General features: G+C 39.3%; 1 protein-coding gene across 12 annotated transcripts in view; it reads right to left on the bottom strand.

The window, feature by feature from the left end:
• LOC126268160 (protein lingerer-like) overlaps positions 1–22,589 on the bottom strand; it is a 317,435-nt gene that overhangs the window by 42,068 nt on the left and 252,778 nt on the right. For all 12 annotated transcript variants that reach the window (XM_049973713.1, XM_049973717.1, XM_049973720.1 and 9 more), the window contains exons 12-15: positions 17,857–18,051; positions 12,433–12,705; positions 7,753–7,912; positions 7,486–7,658 (exon numbers count right to left, since the gene is read on the bottom strand). In XM_049973713.1, coding sequence (XP_049829670.1) covers positions 7,486–7,658; positions 7,753–7,912; positions 12,433–12,705; positions 17,857–18,051 — 801 coding nt within the window. The remainder of the gene's footprint in view (positions 1–7,485; positions 7,659–7,752; positions 7,913–12,432; positions 12,706–17,856; positions 18,052–22,589) is intronic.

Below are 22,589 nucleotides of genomic sequence, written 5' to 3'. Positions count from 1 at the left end.
GTTGAGAATGTGTGAGAGGGAATATTTTATTGTTTGACTGAGTCACTGAAATGTGTACAGTACACTGGCCGATTTGGTTGTGGTGACACATGCACCTGTAGCATGACTTGACGTCTAGGTTACCGTATTTACTCGAATCTAAGCCGCACCTGAAAAATGAGACTCTATATCAAGGGAAAAAAAAAAAAATTTCCCGAATGTAAGCCGCACCTGAAATCTGAGACTCTAAATTCAAGGGCAGAGAAAAATTATAGGCCGCATCTCCAAATCGAAACAAAGTTTGCCCATTGTAATATGAGACACAATTTAGCTCAAATGAATGACAATACAGCTACAGTAGTTTGGTTAGTGTCGTAAGCTTAGCAGTTACGCTTTATCAGGTAGCCACTGCTATGCGTCAGGCGCTCCATCCGTATTTATATGGGTACCCTTCCTTTTCTACGTGCTTCGTCTGGTTTGAATTGATTGCTTATTTTTCTTTGATCTGATAAGCGCAGTTTTCTTTGCTATAGGTGTTTACGTCACTCTAAGCTGAAAATGCATTACTGTACTGTGTCACGCATAGTTTGTCGCATTCTGATAGTGCATGTTTACGGTCGCTCACGGCATGGCTTGCTTTTGTGCCGCGCGCTACAATTAAAAAACAAAAAAAAGAGAGGAATCGTCTCACTAGCGAAACAATGGCAAGAAACTGCTATTTGTTGTTGTCTTACACTGCTGCTTTCTTTGATAATGATCAACAAGAACCCAATCATAGACTGCGTATGATAGAAGATGTTCTGAACGAGAGTTTAGCGAAAATTTTGTCCCGTTTGAAAATCGGTGCAGGTGCCTCTTTAGTGCATTACATTCTACAGAGAAATTAGAGTCATCTTACATTTTAAAAATCTAGTTAATTGCCGTGCTTCATTTCTGACTGCATCACTATTAAGCATAAGAATAATACGAATATAAACATGACATGATATGTATATTCTTCCGCGTTTGCTGTTGTCTCACTCTAGTTTCGTAGTTTATTAGGCAGACAGGGTTTAAATGAGATAGCATCAAACATGAAACAATACATGGCAAAATGTTTATATGCGTATTCCTCTTATGGTGACGAGACTACTGCATGTGATTCACAATTTATTAAAGTTCCTATTAGCAACCATCTCTTCTCACAGATAGGAAATAATTCAGAACGTAAAGTTGGCCATATTGACAAACATCCCAAACAGTCTTCCCAGTCAGATTTTCGTAGTACATTGAAATGCTGCTACACTCGATGATGAACAATATGGAATTTGTATTTACTTCGTTGGATAATATATGAAAATGCAGTGGTTGAAACTCGGGGCGCAGAAAATAGCTCGTCTTCCACCTCTTTTTTTTTTTTAATTTATTTACTGACACAGAGGTTTTGGCACAAGTATTTATCTTTGTGCCTACAAAGCATGCCTGTGTAGCGCTACATATAATCGACAGCAGAAGTAAGTTGTGGCGGCACCCACCAACTTTTTTCAGAATTTCCCCTTGCTTTGCACTCTATTCTAAGCCGCAGGCGGTGTTTTGGATTACAAAAACCGGGAAAAAAGTGCGGCTTAGATTCGAGTAAATATGGTGTGTTGAAGTGCAGCAGTTTGGTTGTAATTTGGCAAAGCAGACAAATGTGAATACCAAATAAAGGTTGTGGTAACTGATTGACATGTATAGTAGCCTAATATTTACATTTGCATCACAGTACTTACTTGCGGCAAGAAATGTAAAATTAAATTAAGGTTGCGATAATCCAACACAATGAGTAGAAGATAAATGACATTTGTGACTGTTGCATACCACAAAGTGCCTTTAAGTTTAAATATAGTTACTGTTATTGATCAATTAATCATCTGCTCACAGAGAAAACACAACATTTCGTCAACCAACTACAGTATCACGACTTTGGGGTTGCTGAAGGTGGCAGCAGTGTGAAACCCTTAACATAGCTGGTATATTGGGAACCAATAACCTACTAATTTATCTAAGTTATCAACTGATACCAAGGTTGGTACCTATGTGGCCCAAGGCGCTGACACTCGGCAGTATTGGCTCTCGAGCAAAAATGTTTGACAACCACTATTTTACACTGTCAAGAAAAATATAGCTATCGCACTGGGTTTTGTGTTAGCCTGAAGCAATAAAAAGAAATAATTTTTGAAAAACACATTCTCCTGTGTAAAATGCTGGTTGAATAGGGGAAAAAACCTTTTTCTCTCTTATATTAAAAAAAAATCCTTAAGGAGCTTGAGGAATGGAGAAACCAAGTGTGTCCTTGTGAAGCAGCTACACCTTTGCATAACTGGATGTTCTGTAACGTATTTGTTAAAGGTCATACTGAATGAGATGTCAAGACAATTATCTTAGTTCTTTTGCTATTTAAACAGCTGCTCCCCGAATTTAGTGTAGAGTATGTGTGGCATGAAAATAGTTCTCTCTCTTTTATTGTTTCATGTATTACAGTTCAAATTAGAAATTCTGTACGTGTACCTCCAGGAAGGAGATCTGTTTAGACCAATTGTAGCTGAAGAAAATCAATTTTTGTCCTCACGCATTAGATAAAGCCGAGGAAAATATTAATTCAAAAGCACAAATCTGCGAGTGTTTGTTGCAAAGTTCAGAGTTAGTCTTAGTTAACAACAGCAATAAAGCTCAAAGGATTAGGCATAGGAAACCTGGAGAAGCCTGATGGTAACAGCTATAAAATGATCAGTTAAAAATAGTAAAGACACAAAAGAAGAAAACTATTACACATGTCTATTGCTGTCTATTGCCAAGAGAAGTACAATTTTACTGCACACAAAACACTATTCATTCTATGAGTATCAATACACACTGGTCAATAAATAATACTGAGACAGTAAACATTGGGTACAGTATAGGGAGGAGGGAGGGAGGAGTCAGAACTAATTGATGATACTGCCACAAGGAGAAGGCAAAAGTATTACTTCTAGCTTACCTGTAAATGCATGTGTAGCCTAACACCAAGACTTCTGGTTGATGCATTATGGTCTTCACTGTAGTCTTATGTATCCACCTTCTGGATATTTTCTGTCGTCTACCCACCTTCACTTAGGTCATTGTTTCAATCTTTTCTTATCTTGGAATCCAAGTAGGAACTTCCTTAATTCACCCACTGCCCATTCCACCAGGCTAAATGCTGTCCAACCCCCCCCCCCCCCCCAAAAAAAAAATTCTTTGCTGTTACAATCACATCTTTAACTAAAGTCAGTTCCTTGAACCATTTGCTTGTTTTCTTGCCCCTCTTTCAAAATTTCCAAACATTCATTATTCTGCTCCTTGCTGAACAACCCTCATGTTTTGAATGTTACGCACATTAAAATTGTATGTCTCACTGCCGCAACTGTTCAGACACACCAAAATCTTGGACCTGAAAATTCTACATAGTTTACTAAAAAAATAACCCAGAAATTTCTATTCTCCTGTTTATTTCTTTTTATGTTCATGCAGCAGCCAAATTCAACTAAAATCAAAAACTTATCAAGGACAATTTCCTTTTCATTATTATTACAGTTGATTCACAGTCCAGCTTTCAAAATAACTATATTAAGTACACCCATTTGTTGCTGAAGTGAATCACTAAGGAGTGAGGCAGACTATACTTCTTGCTGTATGAACATTAATATTTCATCCCATTCATTTCATAAGTAGTGCGTGGGAAATGCTTTTATACTTCTCTGGGAGCTTCAATATGCATAATTTAATCTGCTCATCGTTTGGGATAGATATGCATGGGAATGAAGAATATTAGTAGTTTGTTGAAAGGTGATTATTGAAATTTTCTAAGACTGGTCTTGTGAGATGTATTGCACCTTTCTTGGGATGTTTGCCAGTTAAGATTTTTAAACATGTTTCATATGCCAACCTACAGTTTCTTAGTGTCCTAACAACGAATTAGAATATATTCAAAGTTATCTCAAACCCAGTTAGATATCTAATACGAATGAATTTTGTTTAGGAAGTGTTGATGTGACAGTGAATTAAACACCTTTCAAAATTCTAGGCATTTTGTATCAAACTGGCATTGATGATATAGTGTGTGAAGAATGACATAGAAGTTTTGTATAACTGAAATTTTCGGGAGCCATGATGATTTGTACGGAGAAGTTTAAATCATCTTTTCTCTTTCAAATCTAATTTCTCACTGTTCTAATGAAGTTTAACAGAAGCTGTAGGTTTGATGCCTATATTCTTCAGTACGCTAATGTATGCCAGATGTTCTGTCTCTTTAGGATTGTTAGTTAAGATTTCGCTGAGTCAAAAGTGACTTGTTATCCATCATTGCTGCCAGTTGTCAGGAAATTTTACTAAATGGATTATAGCAAGTTTTATAGTTCCCAAACCACCAATAAAACAAGTTTTGCAAAAATTGTGAAATATACACTGACGGCAATGATCACTTGATTTTGAGTTGTAGATGAAGAAATTTTTGTGTGAAACAATTGTGCACTTCTCATTTATAACTTGTGGACTGTCCTGGTGGTGGGGGTAACTTCTGAATTCCTACACTGCTTGGCTTTTTCAACTCATCTTTTAAACAATAAAAAACTAAGAACAATAGGCACCATTTACGGGCCTGCCTCTTTTCAAGTAATGTATGAGGATTATATCCTCAGATTCCCCCCCCCCCCCTCCACACACACACACACACACACACACACACACACACACACACACACACACACACACACACAAAGGGTGGCCAATTACAACTAACCAGCTGATAAAACTTATATGCCATCTTCATCCCTGTCTAACTGAACTGTCACCATTATTTTGACTGTTTCAACTACGATCAGTAATGGCAAATGCATATTTCCTTCACAGCCATGAAACAGTACAGTACTACAGACTGTGATTAATTACCACCAAACACTATGATTTTGCTCAACATCCAACAATTTGGAATCCACTGCAAACACGGTTATTTTCCATTTCCAGTTTTTCACACACAGTTTTGTGTACTAATTTGAGCTTCCCTCACATGTAACTGGCAGCCCCATATGCATACATTTATTTCTTCAACAATCTCATTTGCGATGGTGTTAATGGAGTAATTGGAGCGTTTTTCATCAATGGTGAAGTGTATATTTGTTAATCTAAAGTAAACGCTCTTCATAAAATTCAATTCTGACCCATCCAACAGTCCAATCCTTTAAACGGATGTGGTTAACAAAAGCATGAGACACCATATTTACGCGACTGTAAGATGATGGATTTTTCCCCAAACTTGTCAACTGAAAAATACAGGTTTGTCATATATTTGCAAATTCTTGCTAAGGCCAATGTTTTTACTTTGTGTTGTGGATTACTACAGCAGTAATCTTATATTTACAGATGAAGCTTTGACCATTTATCATCCTGTGTGCATTTAATTTGAAGAATTCATGAGGGCTGAAGGGAGAACAGTGACAGCAGCAGCTTGGCCAAGCACAAAGACAAATGTGGGGAGGGAGGATAAGTGGAAACATTTCAATGTGCTGACAAACATGGGAATGTATACAATGGAACTTCACTTTTTATGAACATCTATGTTTTGTAGTCTGAACTGAATTGACTTCAAAATTGGACGAACACTCAACAACAGTATACATTTTTACAAAAGACACATTAATGCTAACAAAAATGTGTTTGCACAGAACACTAGGAAAGTGACACAACAAATGAAACACAAACTTCAACAACAGTGCTGCAGCTGCTTCGCTATACAGCACTGCTGACTTTCGAGGTTTGTTACAGTGTTGGATCTCGAGTGGTACAATTTCTGTCAAGTCCGCTGTATAGAGCCAATGTATTGTTGTCATTCAGTTTGCTGATATCGTCAAGCACTGTAAGAACTGAATTATGGCAATTGATAAGGGACACAAATTACAGCCATGCATGTTGAGAAACATGCACCCAGAAGTTCACGATTCACAACTGGTTCATGTAGACAATACAACACTAATTTTAAGTTAATGGTGGTTCTTGAAGCAGAGGGCACAAAGTAATGTGCAACAGGAACAAAATTTGGCATCACAGAAGCAAATAATAATAGGTGATTTCAGGTAAAGACAAACATAAAGAACGCGAGTTCTACACAACGGATTTTCACGTGACCGAAGCAAAGAAGGTTACACAAATTGGAGCAACACGTTGCGCAGTACTTGCAAGTGAGATACATTGAAGGCATCCCAATTACTCGAGAAAATATCCAAATGAAGACATTCGAGCTGTGTCGTGTAATACAGAGCAAGTGTGAGGATTATGTACAGAGCAAGGTTTACATTACATTGTAGAACAATGTTAGCTCAGTGACTTCCGGTGGCAATCACCTAAAAACTACTTGCTTTCAGTGTCATATTAACAATTTAAGGAAACGGCATGACTACTTGATATGTCACATGATCAGCACAAATCAAATATCTGTTTACTTTGATATGCTGTTAAGTACTAATGTTGATGTGAAGGGTGTTAAAAGTGTAATTAAGAAGCTCTGGCAATGAGAGAGACAACAATTATACTGGCTGCACTAGCAGATGGAAAGAAGCTCCTCTCATATGCAATTCTTCACAGGAAAACTATACCGAAAGAAAATCTCCCTGCAGGACTTCAAGAAAAGGAATGGATGACAAATGGGCTGGTGCTACATTCATTGAAGATTGCTTGGAATGGAATACTAGGCTCTTTCCTTAAGAGAAGGAGTATGTTACACACTGCAGTTTTTTCATTAGCCATCTCACCCAAGCCAAAACTTGTAATAATTCTTGGCAGCATGACCCCACAATTTCAAGTAAGGGATATTGTTGCGATCCTTTTAAGGTTCCCCTGCAACAACTTTCCAGTGTGTGGCTTCTTCAAGGAGGCAGTGAATCCTTACTATCTGGAGCAGAACCTCTATTCAGGATTCAAGAAAGTGCTGCATATCCAAAGCTATGGATGGCTCAAAAGACTTCATGCTATGGGAAGAGGATCAGGAAGGAAGAAATGTCAATAGGCTTGCAAATGAACATGTCGATGCCAGCGATTATGATTAAAAAGAGTGATACCACAATCAACTGGCTTAAATAGTAATCAAAATAAGGAAATCAATGTAAATATTGGTGTAAATCATATCTTTTAGTTTATAATACATGTGATGTTATCTTTTTAAGTACATATCAATAAAACACCATGAAATTTTGATTACCCAAAATATGTTAAAGACAAAAAAATTATCAAGGAGCCTCTTAAGAAAAAGGGGGTCATCTTCATTTTTAGTCACCTTATAGTCAGATAAATATGGCAATCTTTGTAATTGTCACTTCAGATGGGTATCAGCTATTAGCTGCCTGATACATCTGGTTGAAACTTTGTTTATAACTGCTCCAAAAATCACACACACTGACAGCAATTCCATTTGACAAAATTTTCTCCCATTTCACAGAAATTTACCTTCTTTAAATATTGAAATTTTGAATTACTCACCATGTGTGGTATCCTCTGTTGCAGCAATTGGATTTCTTCAAAACTATATACAGGCTGCTGGAAGTAAGGTAAGCCACCTTGGCTCATTATGTATTGTGGAGTACTAAGCATGGGAGGAACACCAGGAGGTATGTTAGGCACAACACTGCTCTTTCCAGTAATTAACGACACACCTGTGGAAAATAATAACATGACAATAGCAAAAATCTAAATTTTAATTTTACAAACACACATTTATGCTTTTAGAAAAGTATACTGGAAACTAACCAGTTGAGCTGGTAACTTTGGTAGATGTGGTGTTTACAGTCTGGTTAGTACTAACCAGCCCCAAGGCTGGTGCTGCATTGACACTGGATGACAGACCACTGTTAGCAGTGGTTACATTTGTACTACTAAGGCTGGAGCTTGAAGTAGTAGTTGCATCATACTGAAAAAACAAAAGAATAAAATATAGTCTTACACACACACACACACACACACACACACACACACACACACACACACACACACGGGTTAACAAGTAATAGACAAAACTTTCATATCCAAACTAACTTTCATTATGTTCAGCACTATTTGACAACTAACACATTGGAAACTTTCCTAATGATGCCTGAAGTTACTAATTCTGTTACTTGCTATTTGTTACTGTCTGCTGCCCCTTGTCCAGCAAAAAAATTTTATCTCTTCATACGAGTGTAGTTTCACTACAATGATTATCTTATTTGTAAGAAAGATGTGAGTTTCTAAATACTTTAGGAGTAAAGAAGACAACTAACTCACTGGAAAGCAGAAGTATTGAGTCATTGTCAGGTGCACACAAAAAAAAGACCAGGAAACTTGCAATCCTATCTGAGGCTAGAGTGCAAATACCCACAGAAGTGGCACCCACCCAACACAACTCTCAATCTACCCTAGCCCTCTTGCCAAACTGCACTCCTGGCATTGTAACCAACCTGCACTATGCACGGAAACAGGTGTGTGTGTGTGTGTGTGTGTGTGTGTGTGTGTGTGTGTGTGTGTGTGTGCGCGTGTGTGTGTGTGTGTGTGTGTGTGTGTGTGCGCGCGTGTGTGTGTGTGCGTGCGCGCCCGCGTGTGTGTGTGTGCGCGTGTGCGTGTGTTAACCCTTTTTTTCTAATTTGGAAGAAGACCTTTTAGCCAAAAGCTTAAATGTATTATTGTGCCCACCTCCTATTCAATGTCTCCTCTACATTTTTATCTTCTCTTTTTTCATAGAAGCCAAGTGGTCATAATACAGATTTGTGGGATTTGGTCACTGGTCAGTAAAAACAGCATGTATACATAGAGAAGAAAAACAAAAATTGCCGGGCTTCCCGTTTTAAAGACACACTGTTCCTCAGGTGACAATACACTATAACCTAGTGAAAGTACATTTTTTCCATGTTAGGTGACAATATTCTTTCCCTTGGAGCTATAAAACTTGTCAATCCATTTCAATGTTGAAGGCTTTATAATCTGGCTTAGAATTTCCCTGCACTTCAATAATAATAATAATAATAATAATAATAAAAAGGTTTTGGAAAAATCTTTGATGAGTGGAAATATTGGCACTGCATATTTTCGTATTACAAAAGTATGAACACTAATTCCACCAAATACCACACATTAACTTTCAAAGCACTATAATCGAGATAGCGATGCGTTTTTGTAAACCAGTCATAACTCATGTCACGTGATCTCGTGCGCCAGTGACAGCAGGTATTCAGAGCATAGGAGACACAATATAATCAGCCAATAGCAAACATCATTGTTAAGTAGTGCAAACAATAAAGAGAAGAAGTTAACAGTGTAAATTAATATACATACTGTAGAGCTCCAAGATAAACTAAGCTTTCACATACAATATTGGTCGTCAAATTTTTTTTTATTAAATTGCAGCAGCTTAATATTTCTGACAAGCACGATCATAAATGTCATTGCTGTGCACCAAACATTTTGTGGATTACCTGGTTGAACAAACATTCCATCAACCACTTTAAATTTTTCACAGGAAAGTCAGTTACAGGAGAAATTGCTCAAAGACTCACTATGCATTTCTTATGGGTAGTTATACTTTTGCCATATTTTTCATACTAAATATGAAAAACCTTGACATTTGGTCTTTTTTTAGCCTGTGTTACCCTTTATGATATAATAAACACAAATTTGCCAGAAAAAATTTAAAATAATGGCAGAAGTGGTCTTCTGGAGCCGAATTTTTCTAAGCGGCTGGTCCTCAGTGTTCAGTTTTTTATGACAGTCTAATATTCTGTTATTTAAGAAATTCATCGCACATTCTCACATGGAACATAATTCATCCTGCGTAAAAGGAAATTTACTCAAAGTAATGCTTCTCAAACCACAACTTGCAGTATTTTCCAGCAACCTGTTAGAAATGTAAACAGTTGTAATGTCGCATGGGTTGGGAAGTCTCCCCTGACTTGGGGTTCTGGGTAACTTTTCCAAGGTCTACCCCTTTTCCTAAACCTCAACGGTCCTTTTCCACCACCCCTCTTTGTTCCCCTTCAAACCCTTCTGGCAGAAGGAGCCACTGGTTCTGTAAGACTGCAAACTGTAATACATTTTTATATGTGTGTTTTCCTGCTGCCACTTGGTGAGCAGATTTTTTTTATTTATCACATTACATTACATAAAAACGATAAATATCAAGGTGGCACACCAAAAGCATCATTTGCTCAAAAATTTATTTACTATACATTACTACATTAGAAAAACGCAGTAAGAAGCTGTGTAGCTGTCTTTGTCACTTGACCAACTGATGAACATTTCTTGCTATGAACAGCCAATAAGAGAGACTTATTTCAACCAATCATGGTCAGCATGTTTCATAGGTGTACTCAACTTGCAGTGTACAGTTGCTGTAGTATTTGGCACTAGTTTGTAAAAAATGGAATTGTGTTGTTGCAATCCATTTGAAGGAGGAGGTCACACAAGAACACAGAAGAATTCAAGGAGTGGATCATAAAGAAAGTGTCCTAACGTAATGTTAGGTGGTAAACTTTGCAGTGAAGGTAAGAAAGCATGTATAATGAAACCCATAAACCCCTGTAGATGTTGCCTCAGCAGTGCTAGGTAATTCACAGAAAATTTAGGTGAAACTCAATTCTTTAAAATATTGCCCTTCAGTATTTAGGTGAATCCCCTGTGAGGAAAAAGAGGCTTCAGAGTAAAAGAAAGCACCCAACACAAAACTGAAAAATGTTGCCTCAGTGTTGGAGCATGCTTACATGGCACAACTGCAAAGAGGACAGAATGTGAGAAAACAGTTCAACGAGTTCAGGATTTTTTTAAATGTGATTATAAAGTAAGCCATGTGATGCAAGGAAGAAAAGACTGAGTCTGTGAAAGAAAATTGAATTAAAGTACATAAGCAGAAGCAGCTAGTGGTGAACAATCTTAAGGAATTATAAGCATATTTCAAAGGCACATACCCAGATGTAAATAATGGATTCTCAAAATTTTGAGAGATGCAATCAAAGCACTGTGTTCTTACAAATGGCAGTGGGGCCCAAGCAGTTTTATCTCTCACTTCAGAATTTTAAGTAATTGTTGAAGGGTGTAAACTGAAAGTACTGATTAACTGTGAAGAACATACATTCATTCATGTCATACAAGCACTGTGAAGTATTTGTATATGCAATCTTACACTTCCAGTATGTTTATTAAATGTGTGTCCCTATTGTTCAAGTGTGACAAGACTAACTGATTACCTGTTTGAACTGTGTGGTACGAACTCCACTGACAAAATTACAAGTAAGTGTTGGTTAACAACAGGTACAGTAGTTCTGGTGACTGTAACAAAATTAATAGACGATTTCACTGAGGTGTTTGTACCACGTGTACAACAGCTCCTACTTCACTCATTTATCATCGAGCAGCGTTCATCATTCTGTAAAATAACTACAGAAGAACTCTCACAGTACGTGAATATCTTGCTGTTTGTGATTTTGCAGAGAATGGCTCCTTCACCATTCAGGATGAAGCACAGAGGTTTCAATGGAACAATTCACAAGTTACAATTAACCCATCTGTTGCAACAGTTGTTTAAGTGGGACAGAGAAAACAGTCCTTTTGTCTTCCATTATACATTAACTTTGCACCATAACAAAGACACTGCCAAGCTGAAGCTATGTTTCAAAAATACAAGAATAATTCCAGGCACCCAAAAGTTTCATTGTATAATACCTTTTAACAAACATATATTACAAACAAGGACATATTTTGCTTCTTTATTGAGCACAGATGAGTCAGTGACTGTCCTGCTTCTTTAGTGAGCAGAGATGAGGCAGTGACTGTCATGGTGAATGAAATGCTGTTAACAGACATACATGGAGTTGTTGCCTCTATGTACAACAGTCATTGGTGGGTCACACGTGTTGCAGACTTACAAAGAAACAGGTGAAGTATGGACCAGTTTCTTGCATCCACAAGGACCATCTCCATCATTTGTGTTTCCTGCCAAACCTGACACTTCTGTTATCAGAAGTGACATTCTCACTAGAACCAGTGACACCAACTGCAAGGAGATACAGTCCCTGCATCAGATCTGGTGAACATTAACTACTTAACTGGAGACTTGTGAGACATGATTTTACCATGTTTTATTACTTTTTCATTCAAGTTGCACTCTACGTGCTTCATAATACCACTACAATAATATTATCCATATTTTTTGAACAACATTACTTATAAATTAAAATTTTTAATAATTTGTGTTTCATATTTATATGCTATCTTCTGCATTTTGACAACATACTGTTACGGTCAGAATATTTTTTCGGGCATGATACCTTTGGTGTTCTATCTTGATGTTTACCATGTTACACATTGGAACAATGCATTCTTTTTGTTTTGTTTCTTTGTTTGTTTGATTGCTGGCACTCTCATTAGCTCATAATTTAAAGCAAAAATCACATTAAATGATCAAACCTGGGGTTCCTTCGATGATGTGCCAAGGGCTGATGCTAACTTAACATGACCCTGTCCTTGGGTTCCTGTGGGTGTACCATAATTGTTCTGGTACTGCGAAGATGCACCTGTTCCAGCATATGCTGCTGACGCCAAAGCTGAAGTACCATATGGTGCAGGCTGATATGCTGGTTGAGCAGGAAACGCAGCTGCAGCAGCTGTCTGTTGTGCCACAACTCCTGGATATGGTGCAGGCTGGTAAGCAGCTGCAGCCACAGCAGCTGCTGATGCTTGCTGGTGTGAAAGAGGCATATCACAAAATTACATTGTAATAAAACATATGCAGTTCCTTCAACATATATATGATAATCATACTTAAAAATTCTGATCAATAAATTAGAATACGTGAAAGGTAAACGCTCAGCTACACCAGATTGATGCATGGAGCACAGAAACACACAATAAAAAACAGCATTCACACTAGCTTATGAGCATTACATCCTTTTCAAGCATACAGAACACACATTCACTCACACAACAGCACAAGCACCCAAACCCACACATTCAAGGCTACGGAAGTGTGTATTTGCATGCCTGTGTGGTTGCATGTGTGACTCTGTGTATCACTGCTTGAAAAAGTTCTAGTGCTCGAAAGCTAGTGTGAACACAGTTTTCTGTTACGCATTCTGTGGTACACACACTGACCTACTATAGGTGAGTTATTGTCTTCAGCTTATTTTATGTATTGCTCCATTCACGTATTTCCATTATCATTATCAATAAACTAGTTCCATGGCACATGAAGTATGAGATTAGAAGAAACGTATCCTCCACAAATAACATTTGGGCACGAGAAATTGTTAATATTCATGCTATAGGGAATTATAAAAATGTGTAATTAATTACCATATTTTACAATTTCATCAAATCACTTTAGGGGAGATGACTGCAGAAATCATGGAAAAAAATTTTCAAAATATTTTAATTCCTTATTCGGAAGTTCTTATAATTGGGATAATTATCTCATATTTTTACTTTGAAATTCTAATAACAAACGATATAAAGAACATGCAATCCAAAACACTGTAATGCATCACATCAACTTTTTAAAGTTTCCAGTGGAGGAACAACTTACTTGTTAAATTTTGCCTGTAAACCTTGGATCATAGCTTTAGAACCCAGTTTTTCTCTCCCTCTTTCTACCTTTCGTGCGCACACTGCACACGCCATTTTGTGGTGAGAGTAGGGCTTTAAAGAACGCAATTCTGCTTGATGAACAAGTTCTGTGGTGTTTAGAGGAATCTGAGTGAAGTCTGAGTTACTGTGTCATTCTTTATGCAAGGTGAACATACTGAAGCTTTCTTAAAGTGTCAAGGCCAGGTCAAGTATTTAAAATGTATAAGAAATCTCATCTTACCAATATAAAGAGGTAAAAGGTGTTGAGGTTTGGGTTGGGCCTGCAGATGCAAACATCAGCTTGTCTCTAAGTGCATCTGAAGTAAAACTTGAGAGACTTGTCATGTCAGGAGGAGCAAATCATCACATAAATGCACGTTTCAGAGTTGTCAATCTGGAATTGGTAGCAGAAGCACTTAGGAAAGCCTGCAAGTGGTATGTTTGTGGAGCAAATTTGAATATGGTGGATGATGGAAAGAGAGAAGGTTTGGTTCGTACACTACACATTTTATGTCAAACCAAGGATGGTGACACACCATTCAAGACATCAAAGGGCAATAACAGAATGTATGAAGGTAATATGAGGTTTGCTTATGGACCAAGATGTGTAGGGCTTAAAAGAGAAAATAGAAACCTTTTATGTGGCATAATTAAGATGCCTGGTTCTCCATTAAAACCTCCTGTAAAGAACACTATTCTCCTCAATGCAGTTGCAAGTTTAAGTTAAATGGCTTTGAGAACTATGGGACATAACATTGGAGGTCATCAGGCCCCTAGAACTTAGAACTACTTAAACCTAACTAACTTAAGGATATCACACACACCCATACCCAAGGCAGGATTTGAACCCGAGACCGTAGCAGTCGTGCAGTTCCGGACTGAAGCACCCACAACTGCTCAGCCACCATGGCCGGCGCAAATTTAAATGAAGAGAACATGAAAATGACAGTTCATATGGCTAATCAAGAAAATTCTGATGCGCAAATAAGTATCTGTTTCCTGTGACAGTTACTTGACGAAGAGGGGACATAAAGCAATGCTTGGAGTTTCAAAGTGATTAGTGCTGACCTGGTAATGTCCAAATATTGTTCAGCATGTTCATTACACAAGAAATTTAACAATGCAGCAAGTAACAGAATTGCAAAAAGCAAGCAAAGCTGTTTGTAGCAGGAATTATTTAGGCTCCCGTGATGAGACGAAGCCGCTCATTTTCCATAGGTCTCTGCAAAAAGTTTGGAGCGTAATACATAAAGTATTTAGGAGATGGAGTCTCTAGTGCTTTCACGATTGTTGCTGTAAGTAGGCCTTATGGAAAAAGACTACAGTACCAAAAAAAGTGGAATTCTTGGGCCAGATCCAGAAGAGGATGGAGGGGCGATCCAGAAGAGGATGGAGGGGCGATCCAGAAGACTTGTTGCAGACAATAAAGGTAAACTGCAGGAGGATAGAAACCCGCTGGGAGTAGAGCTAACAAAGAAGGGAATCGACAGCAAGTATACTGCAATGAGGTGCCAAAATCCATGGGATACTACCAATATGCATGTATACAAATTATGCTAGTATTACATACACAAATTATAAAAGGACAGTACTTTGACGGATCTGTCATTTGTACTCAATGACTCTTGCGAAAAGGCTTCTGATGGGATTACGCAAACACGACGGGAATTAACAGCCTATGAATGCAGAATGGTAGTTGGAGCTGGACACAAGGTATATTCCATTTAGAATAATCATTAGAGAATTCAATATTCCACAATCCACAATCTTGAACATGTGCTGAGAAAACCACATTTCAGGCATTATCTCTCACCACGGACAATGCAGTGATAGACAGCCTTCACCTAACAAGCAAGAGCAGCAGAATTTGGATAGAGTTGTAAGTTCCAACAAAAAGGCAACAATGTTTGAAAAAACTGCAGAAATCACTGTGGGACATACAACAAACGTATTTGTTAGGACAGTGCAGTGAAACTTTGCGTTAATGGGCTATGGCAGCACACAACCTATGGGAGTGGCTTTGCTAACATCACGCCTTGCCAGAGCTCATGACCATATTAGTTGGTCCCCCAACAGCTGGAAAACAGTGGCCTGGTCAGATGGGTCCCAATTTCAGTTGGTAAGAGCTGATGGTAGGGTTCAAGTGTGGCACAGACTCAAGCTGTCATCAAGACACCACGCAATCTGGTGGCAGCTTGCTGGCTCCACAAAGGTGTGGGCTTTGTTTACTTGGAATGGATTACGTCCTCTGGCCTGACTGAACCGACCATTGACTGGAAATGATTACATCTGGGCACTTGGGGACCACTGCACCTTCATGGATTTCATGTCCTCCCACAACGATGTAATTTTTATGGATGACAATTTGCCTTGTCATGGGACCATTATTGTTCACGAAGTTTGTTCTGGACAATTCGAGTGAATGATTTTGCCACCCAGACCACTGACATGAATCCCATCAGACATTTACAGGACATAATCAAGTGGTCAGTTCACGCACAAAATCCTGCACCTGCAACACTTTCGCAATTATGGACATCTATAGAGGCAGCACGGCTCAATATTTCTGCGGGGGACTTCGAACGACTTCTGGTGTCCATTCCATGACGAGTTGCTGCACTACATTGCGCAAAAGGGGGTCCGACAACATTAGGAGGTATCCTGTGACGTCACATCAGTGTGTAGTTGTGCTTGTTGACAGGCAATTCACCTCAACATGGCCTATGTTTTTATTATCAACAGTGCAAACTACTGAAAAGCAAGAAAAGTTGGGAAGCTTGTAATTCATTAGAATAACTTTCCTTGTGAGTTAGCAATGGTCGTTAAACAAAGCTTCCTGACCACTGGCTTCACGAGAACTTCTAGGAAAGTGCCTGAATGTCAAATCACAGAACCTAAATGAAAGCTTTACTGCTCTTGTTTAGAAGAGACATTCGAACGCTGTGTGTTTCCAATTTGGTAGTGAAGATTTCTACTTCAGAAGTTGCAACAGCATTTAATGATGGGAACACAGCAACACTTCACATCTCGAGAAGTTGGACTTTACACAGGGTCTTCACCAAGCAGAAATTGTGTATCATCAATGAGCAACAAATTGCAAAGGTAGTTGCTTCAGTGCAGAATATAGAACAAAATTGCTAGACAAAGGAGCAGCATAGGAGGTAAAGGAGCTGCAGAGGATGATGAACAACATAACCGGAATTCAGAAATTACTGAAAGGATTTTGATGAAATCTGGCACACTTATTACTTCCAACAGAAACAATACTGAAGTGGTACATGATTTATTCTACAGAATATAAACAGTTTTATGGCTAAAAATATATGGAAAATTCGCTATTAAAAATATTCGAATCCAAAACATGTAATAAAATAAATGAAATAATTTACGAATGAGTTACGTCACTTAGACATACATTTACAGGGGGTACATGCGGACAAAAAAAAACCAGATTTTCCTATTAAAAACACACTTTCTCCTGGGTGAAAAACTTTTTCCCTGTTAACTGACAGTATATTTTCTCTCGGAAGCGTATAACTTATCAGTCCTTTGAATGTTTTATACACGGGCGTAGAATTTCCCGGCACTTTAGAAAACGAAACACAGGGGGAAAAAAAAACATGTTTTGAGAAGATCTTTGATGTGCAGCAACATGTACCCTGCATATTTTCGTATTACTAAAGTGTAAATGATGATTCGGTCATGGTGAGGCCATGAGTACTCAGTGTCTTCCACAGCATTGGCAGCATGTGATGGATTCATTGGTATACTATTTTGGACTCTTGGGTGTCACAGGTCTGTGCTCCTGCCCTGTACTATTGTGTACTGTTGTACCTGGCAGTAAAACATGTTTAAAACAACAAAATTTGCTATGTTTATTTTCTCATGCCATATCTTTATGGCAGTGTATGTGTGTTCATCTATCTCCCTATACATAAAGTTTACATATGAACTAACCTTCCATTCCCATATTTCAGATTTTTTCAAAATTCTTTACCACTTTCAAGACAAAAAGCAGTTGTCATGACTTTTGCAATAACGCTCATATTTTTACACTGACCTGTGTTAACTTTACGAACATTACATTCCTCCAAATAGCAACTATAGACACCATCATATTCTGCGAGTGGAGAATCATGAATAAACAACAAAAGTGAGATGACACACAGTTGTTCAAATTTAAAACAGTCCCAAGTGACAGTAATTTTTTGTGCATATCCAAAACTTGCTCACTATTTTTACAGCAACAATATAACAATCACTCTGTACCTGTGAGTATGAGCTGGCAGCAGCAGGGTATGGGTTTGCAGCTGCAGCAGCCGCTGCGGCTGCTGCTGCTGCAGCCGCTGCAGCAGACTGACTGCTGTAACTGGTGCTGCTGCCTGCACTATTACTACTGGAGGTGTAGCTCAGCTGGGGTGGTTGCTGATGCTGAGATGAATATGTAGTAGTCGATGATGTAACCTTAAACACAAACAAACTCAGCATGAAAACTCGTCCCATTGATTAATAAAAACACTTAACAGAATTAGGCAGTGCAACAGTAAGAATTATTGTCAGTATCTTGTATGAGCAAGGTATACATATGAATGAAGATTGCCGACAGGCAAAATATTCTTATTTACAAAAATCTGACAAGCTCAGATACAAAGGGTTTGAAATTCACTGGAAACTCTGCAGCAATACAACATTGTTTATAGCCTTATAAGCAATTAATACAAGGGGCCACTGCCCATCTTTGGCCCAGCTAAATAAATGAAGTATTAACCTATCGCTCAATTGTTTTGAATGTGCATTCGCCTACCCAGAGAGTAAGTATTTTAGGGTGCACTGCACGTAACATCTGTTTCTCGACTTTCCTCCACGATTTACCACAATTTCACCACATCTGTACACTGCTGAATACAGAATATGTAGCATGAGTAATAATTAAGCAGAGCTAAATGAGAGTGGATGATGATCATGACGAACCCGGCATGGTCTTCAGTCCGAAGACTGGTTTGACGCAATTTTCCATAATACTACACACAAGTAACTGTACAATTTAAAACCGCTACACATCCCTCCATTACCAAATTTATTATTCATTGGTGCTGTACAATGTGTCCTACCTACAGACCACTTTCTTTCAAAGAGGATGTGCTCTTCTCTCTCCAGTTCAACTATGTAGCCTGTCATAAGCTGTCTCATCAACCAATCAAATTGTCAGCATTATGCTGTCACACTGTGTTTCAAAAACTTCTACTTACTCCTTGTCTGTACTCTTTATCACCCATGCTTCACGTAAGTATAAGGCTACACTCCTAACATACATCTGAAAGAATTCTTAACACTGGAATTTATATTCAGCATTAAAATACTTCTCTTTTTCAGAAATTAGTTTATTGCTATTGGCAGTCTGCAATTTTTTTATTTATTTTTTGCTATCAGTTATTTTGTTGCCCCGGATAACAAAACTAATCTATGTTTGGTCTCTCATTTCCTAACACAAGTCCATCAACATTGCCTGACTTACTTATAAACTACATTCCCCTCGGGGGAGGGGGGGGGGGGGGGTTATGAGAAGGAGAAAGAAGTAATAGGGCGGAACCAGAAAGCAAAATCTTAAAATGGTTGAATAAGTTGATAGTATGCAAAGTGAAGGAGAGGTATGATGCTGAAGTATCTACTTACCAGAAGAACAAGCAAAGTCTGCACAATTAATATTCCATTGACAGTATTTTTAATATCTATACAGGGTGTTACAAAAAGGTACGGCCAAACTTTCAGGAAACATTCCTCAACACACAAATAAAGAAGAGATTTTATGTGGACATGTGTCCGGAAACAATTTCCATGTTGGAGCTCATTTTAGTTTCATCAGTATGTACTGTACTTCCTCGATTCACCGCCAGTTGGCCCAATTGAAGGAAGGTAATGTTGACTTCGGTTCTTGTGTTGACACGAGACTCATTGCTCTACAGTATTAGCATCAAGCACATCAGTACGTAGCATCAACAAGTTAGTGTTCATCACGAATGTAGTTTTGCAGTCAGTGCAATGTTTACAAATGCGGAGTTGGCAGATGCCCATTTGATGTATGGATTAGCACGGGGCAATAGCCGTGACGCGGTACGTTTGTATCGAGACAGATTTCCAGAATGAAGGTGTCCCGACACGAAGACGTTCAAACCAATTGATCGGCGTCTTAGGGAGCACGGAACATTCCAGCCTATGACTCGCGACTGGGGAAGACTAGGACGACGATGACACGTGCAATGGACGAGGCAATTCTTGGTGCAGTTGACGATAACCCTAATGTCAGCGTCGTAGAAGTTGCTGCTGTACAAGGTAACGTTGACCACGTCACTGTATGGAGAGTGCTACGGGAGAACCAGTTGTTTCCGTACCATGTACAACGTGTGCAGGCACTATCAGCAGCTGATCCACAGGTACACTTCTGCGAATGGTTCATCCAACAATGTGTCAATCCTCATTTCAGTGTAAATGTTCTCTTTATGGATGTGGCTTCATTCCGTGATCAAATTGTAAATTTTCAAAATCAACATGTGTCGGCTGACGAGAATCCGCACGCAATTGTGCAATCACGTCATCAACACTGATTTTCTGTGAAAGGTTGGACAGGTATTGTTGGTGATGTCTTGATTGGGCCGGGCCCCATGTTCTTCCACCTACGCTCAATGGAGCATGTTATCATGATTTCATACGGGATACTCTACCTGTGCTGCTAGAACATGTGCCTTTACAAGTACGACACAACATGTGGTTCATGCACAATGGAGCTCCTGCACATTTCAGTCGAAGTGTTCGTACGTTTCTCAACAACAGATTCGGTGACCGATGGATTGGTAGAGGCAATTCCATGGCCTCCACGCTCTCCTGACCCTCAACCCTCTTGACTTTCATTTATGGGGGCATTTGAAAGCTCTTCTCTACGCAACCCCAGTACCAAATGTAGAGACTCTTCGTGCTCGTATTGTGGACGACTGTGATACAATACACCATTCTCCAGGGCTGCATCAGCACATCAGGGATTCCATGCGACGGCGGGTGGATGCGTGTATCCTTGCTAACGGAGGACATTTTGAACATTTCCTGTAACAAAGTGTTTGAAGTCACACTGGTACGTTCTGTTGCTGTGTGTTTCCATTCCATGATTAATGTGATTTGAAGAGAAGTAATAAAATGAGCTCTAACATGGAAAGTAAGTGTTTCCCGACACATGTCTACATAACATATTTTCTTTCCTTGTGTGTGAATAATGTTTCCTGAAAGTTTGGCCATACATTTTTGTAACACCCTGTATAGCTAGGCAGCAAATTCTGTAATATCACGAACATCGCAAAGAATTTTAATATGTCACTAGGCCAATAGCTTAGATGGAAAACATAAATGAGAACAAAAGTGGTTACAAAAGGGCAGTCCGTCAGGAAATGGTGAATTGTCAGAGGTTGAGGGCAATCACATAGTAGTTGGGGGAGCACCACTTAACAAATGGTGATGGCTGAAAGACAGTGCCCAATACACAACCTAGCCAAAATGATCTCCTCACGGCGAGAGGGCTGACAGGTAGTCATCCAAGCTGCTGGGAGAGGCTTAATTCCCCAGAGCTTGTTTTGTGGTAAAATTCTATGGGACGGAACTGCTGAGGTCAATGGCCCCTAGGATTACGAACTAATTAATCTAACTTACGCTAAGGACAACACACTCCATGCCTGAGCAAAGACTCAAACATTCAGGGGGTGGGGGGTGGGGGGGAGAGCCGCGTGAACCGTGACATGAACACTGACACCACCTGCAAACAGATGGCAACACCACATAAACATCATCGAACTCCATCAAAAATGAGCAAGTGAAAGCTTTCCTGGACTCGTTGCACTAAGGGATGGATGGTATACAGCACACAGAGGCTCTGAAGTGCACTGAGAGAAAATCTAATCACATGATGCAATTGAAAAGCTGGTGTCCCCGAATGTACTCCGTGGCCTGATACAGGACAAGACGTCAGCTGTAAATATTGAGCTGTTTTCCAGACGTCGATACCAAAAATTGTCAGTGCCAATGACGAAGGCACACCTGACACTACAGTCAGTCCAAGAACCATCACTGTACACAAACATACTATTGTGAAGTTCCTTACGAAGGTCGTGAATCTTACGGTGATAAGAGTGAGGCTGGAGTAGGGTCCCTAGGAAGCGAATGAAGACCAAGGTGAACACGGGCTGCGACACGAAGCTAAGGTGGTGAAGGGTTCACACCCATTGGGAGAGTTGCAGGTATTTAAGCTGCCAGAGCAAGAACCGAAAGTGAACTCCAGGAGGTAACATAGAAGAGGGATTCGCCCCATAATGGTGTTCGAAGGAGTAAGCAAAGGACGAGGTATAGGATGGATGGCCAAACATGGCAGACAAACAGAATGCATATCTGCTGAGGAGAAAGTCATGGCAGTGCAACAGCAGCATTTCAGCAGCTTCTGCATACAGATTCACTACTAGGTTAGGGTAAAAGGCACCAGTGGCCGAACGTATGCCCCGATGGTTGATAGTATTGAGGCAGCATACGAGGGATGGATGTGCAGACGCATAAACAAACACCCATAGCCTAGTTTCGAATTGACAAGGGACCGGTACAAACAGAGAAGGGTGATCTGATTTGCTCCCCATGAAGTACTGCTGAGGACACGTATGACACTGAGGGACTACATACACTGGGCACGCAGGTAATGCACATGGGAGGACCACAGAAGTTTCCTATCAAGCTTGAGGCACAGGAATTTCGTAGTGAGCTGGGCTGGAAGAGCAACAGACCCAAGATGTAAAGATGATGGAAGAAACCAACTGCACTGCCAGAAATTCGTACAAACTGTTTTGTCAGTGGAAAAGCAAAAGCCATTGTCCATGCTCCACAAGTAAAGACAATTGAGACATCACTGAAGATGCCACCCAAGGAGATGAGTCCACGGAGAACTGCAACAGATCATAAAATCGTCAACAAAAAGGGAG

This window comes from Schistocerca gregaria, chromosome 4 (assembly GCF_023897955.1).
Source record: "Schistocerca gregaria isolate iqSchGreg1 chromosome 4, iqSchGreg1.2, whole genome shotgun sequence".
Taxonomy (NCBI): Eukaryota; Metazoa; Arthropoda; class Insecta; order Orthoptera; family Acrididae; genus Schistocerca; species Schistocerca gregaria.
This window is presented reverse-complemented; position numbering and strand designations above follow the sequence as displayed.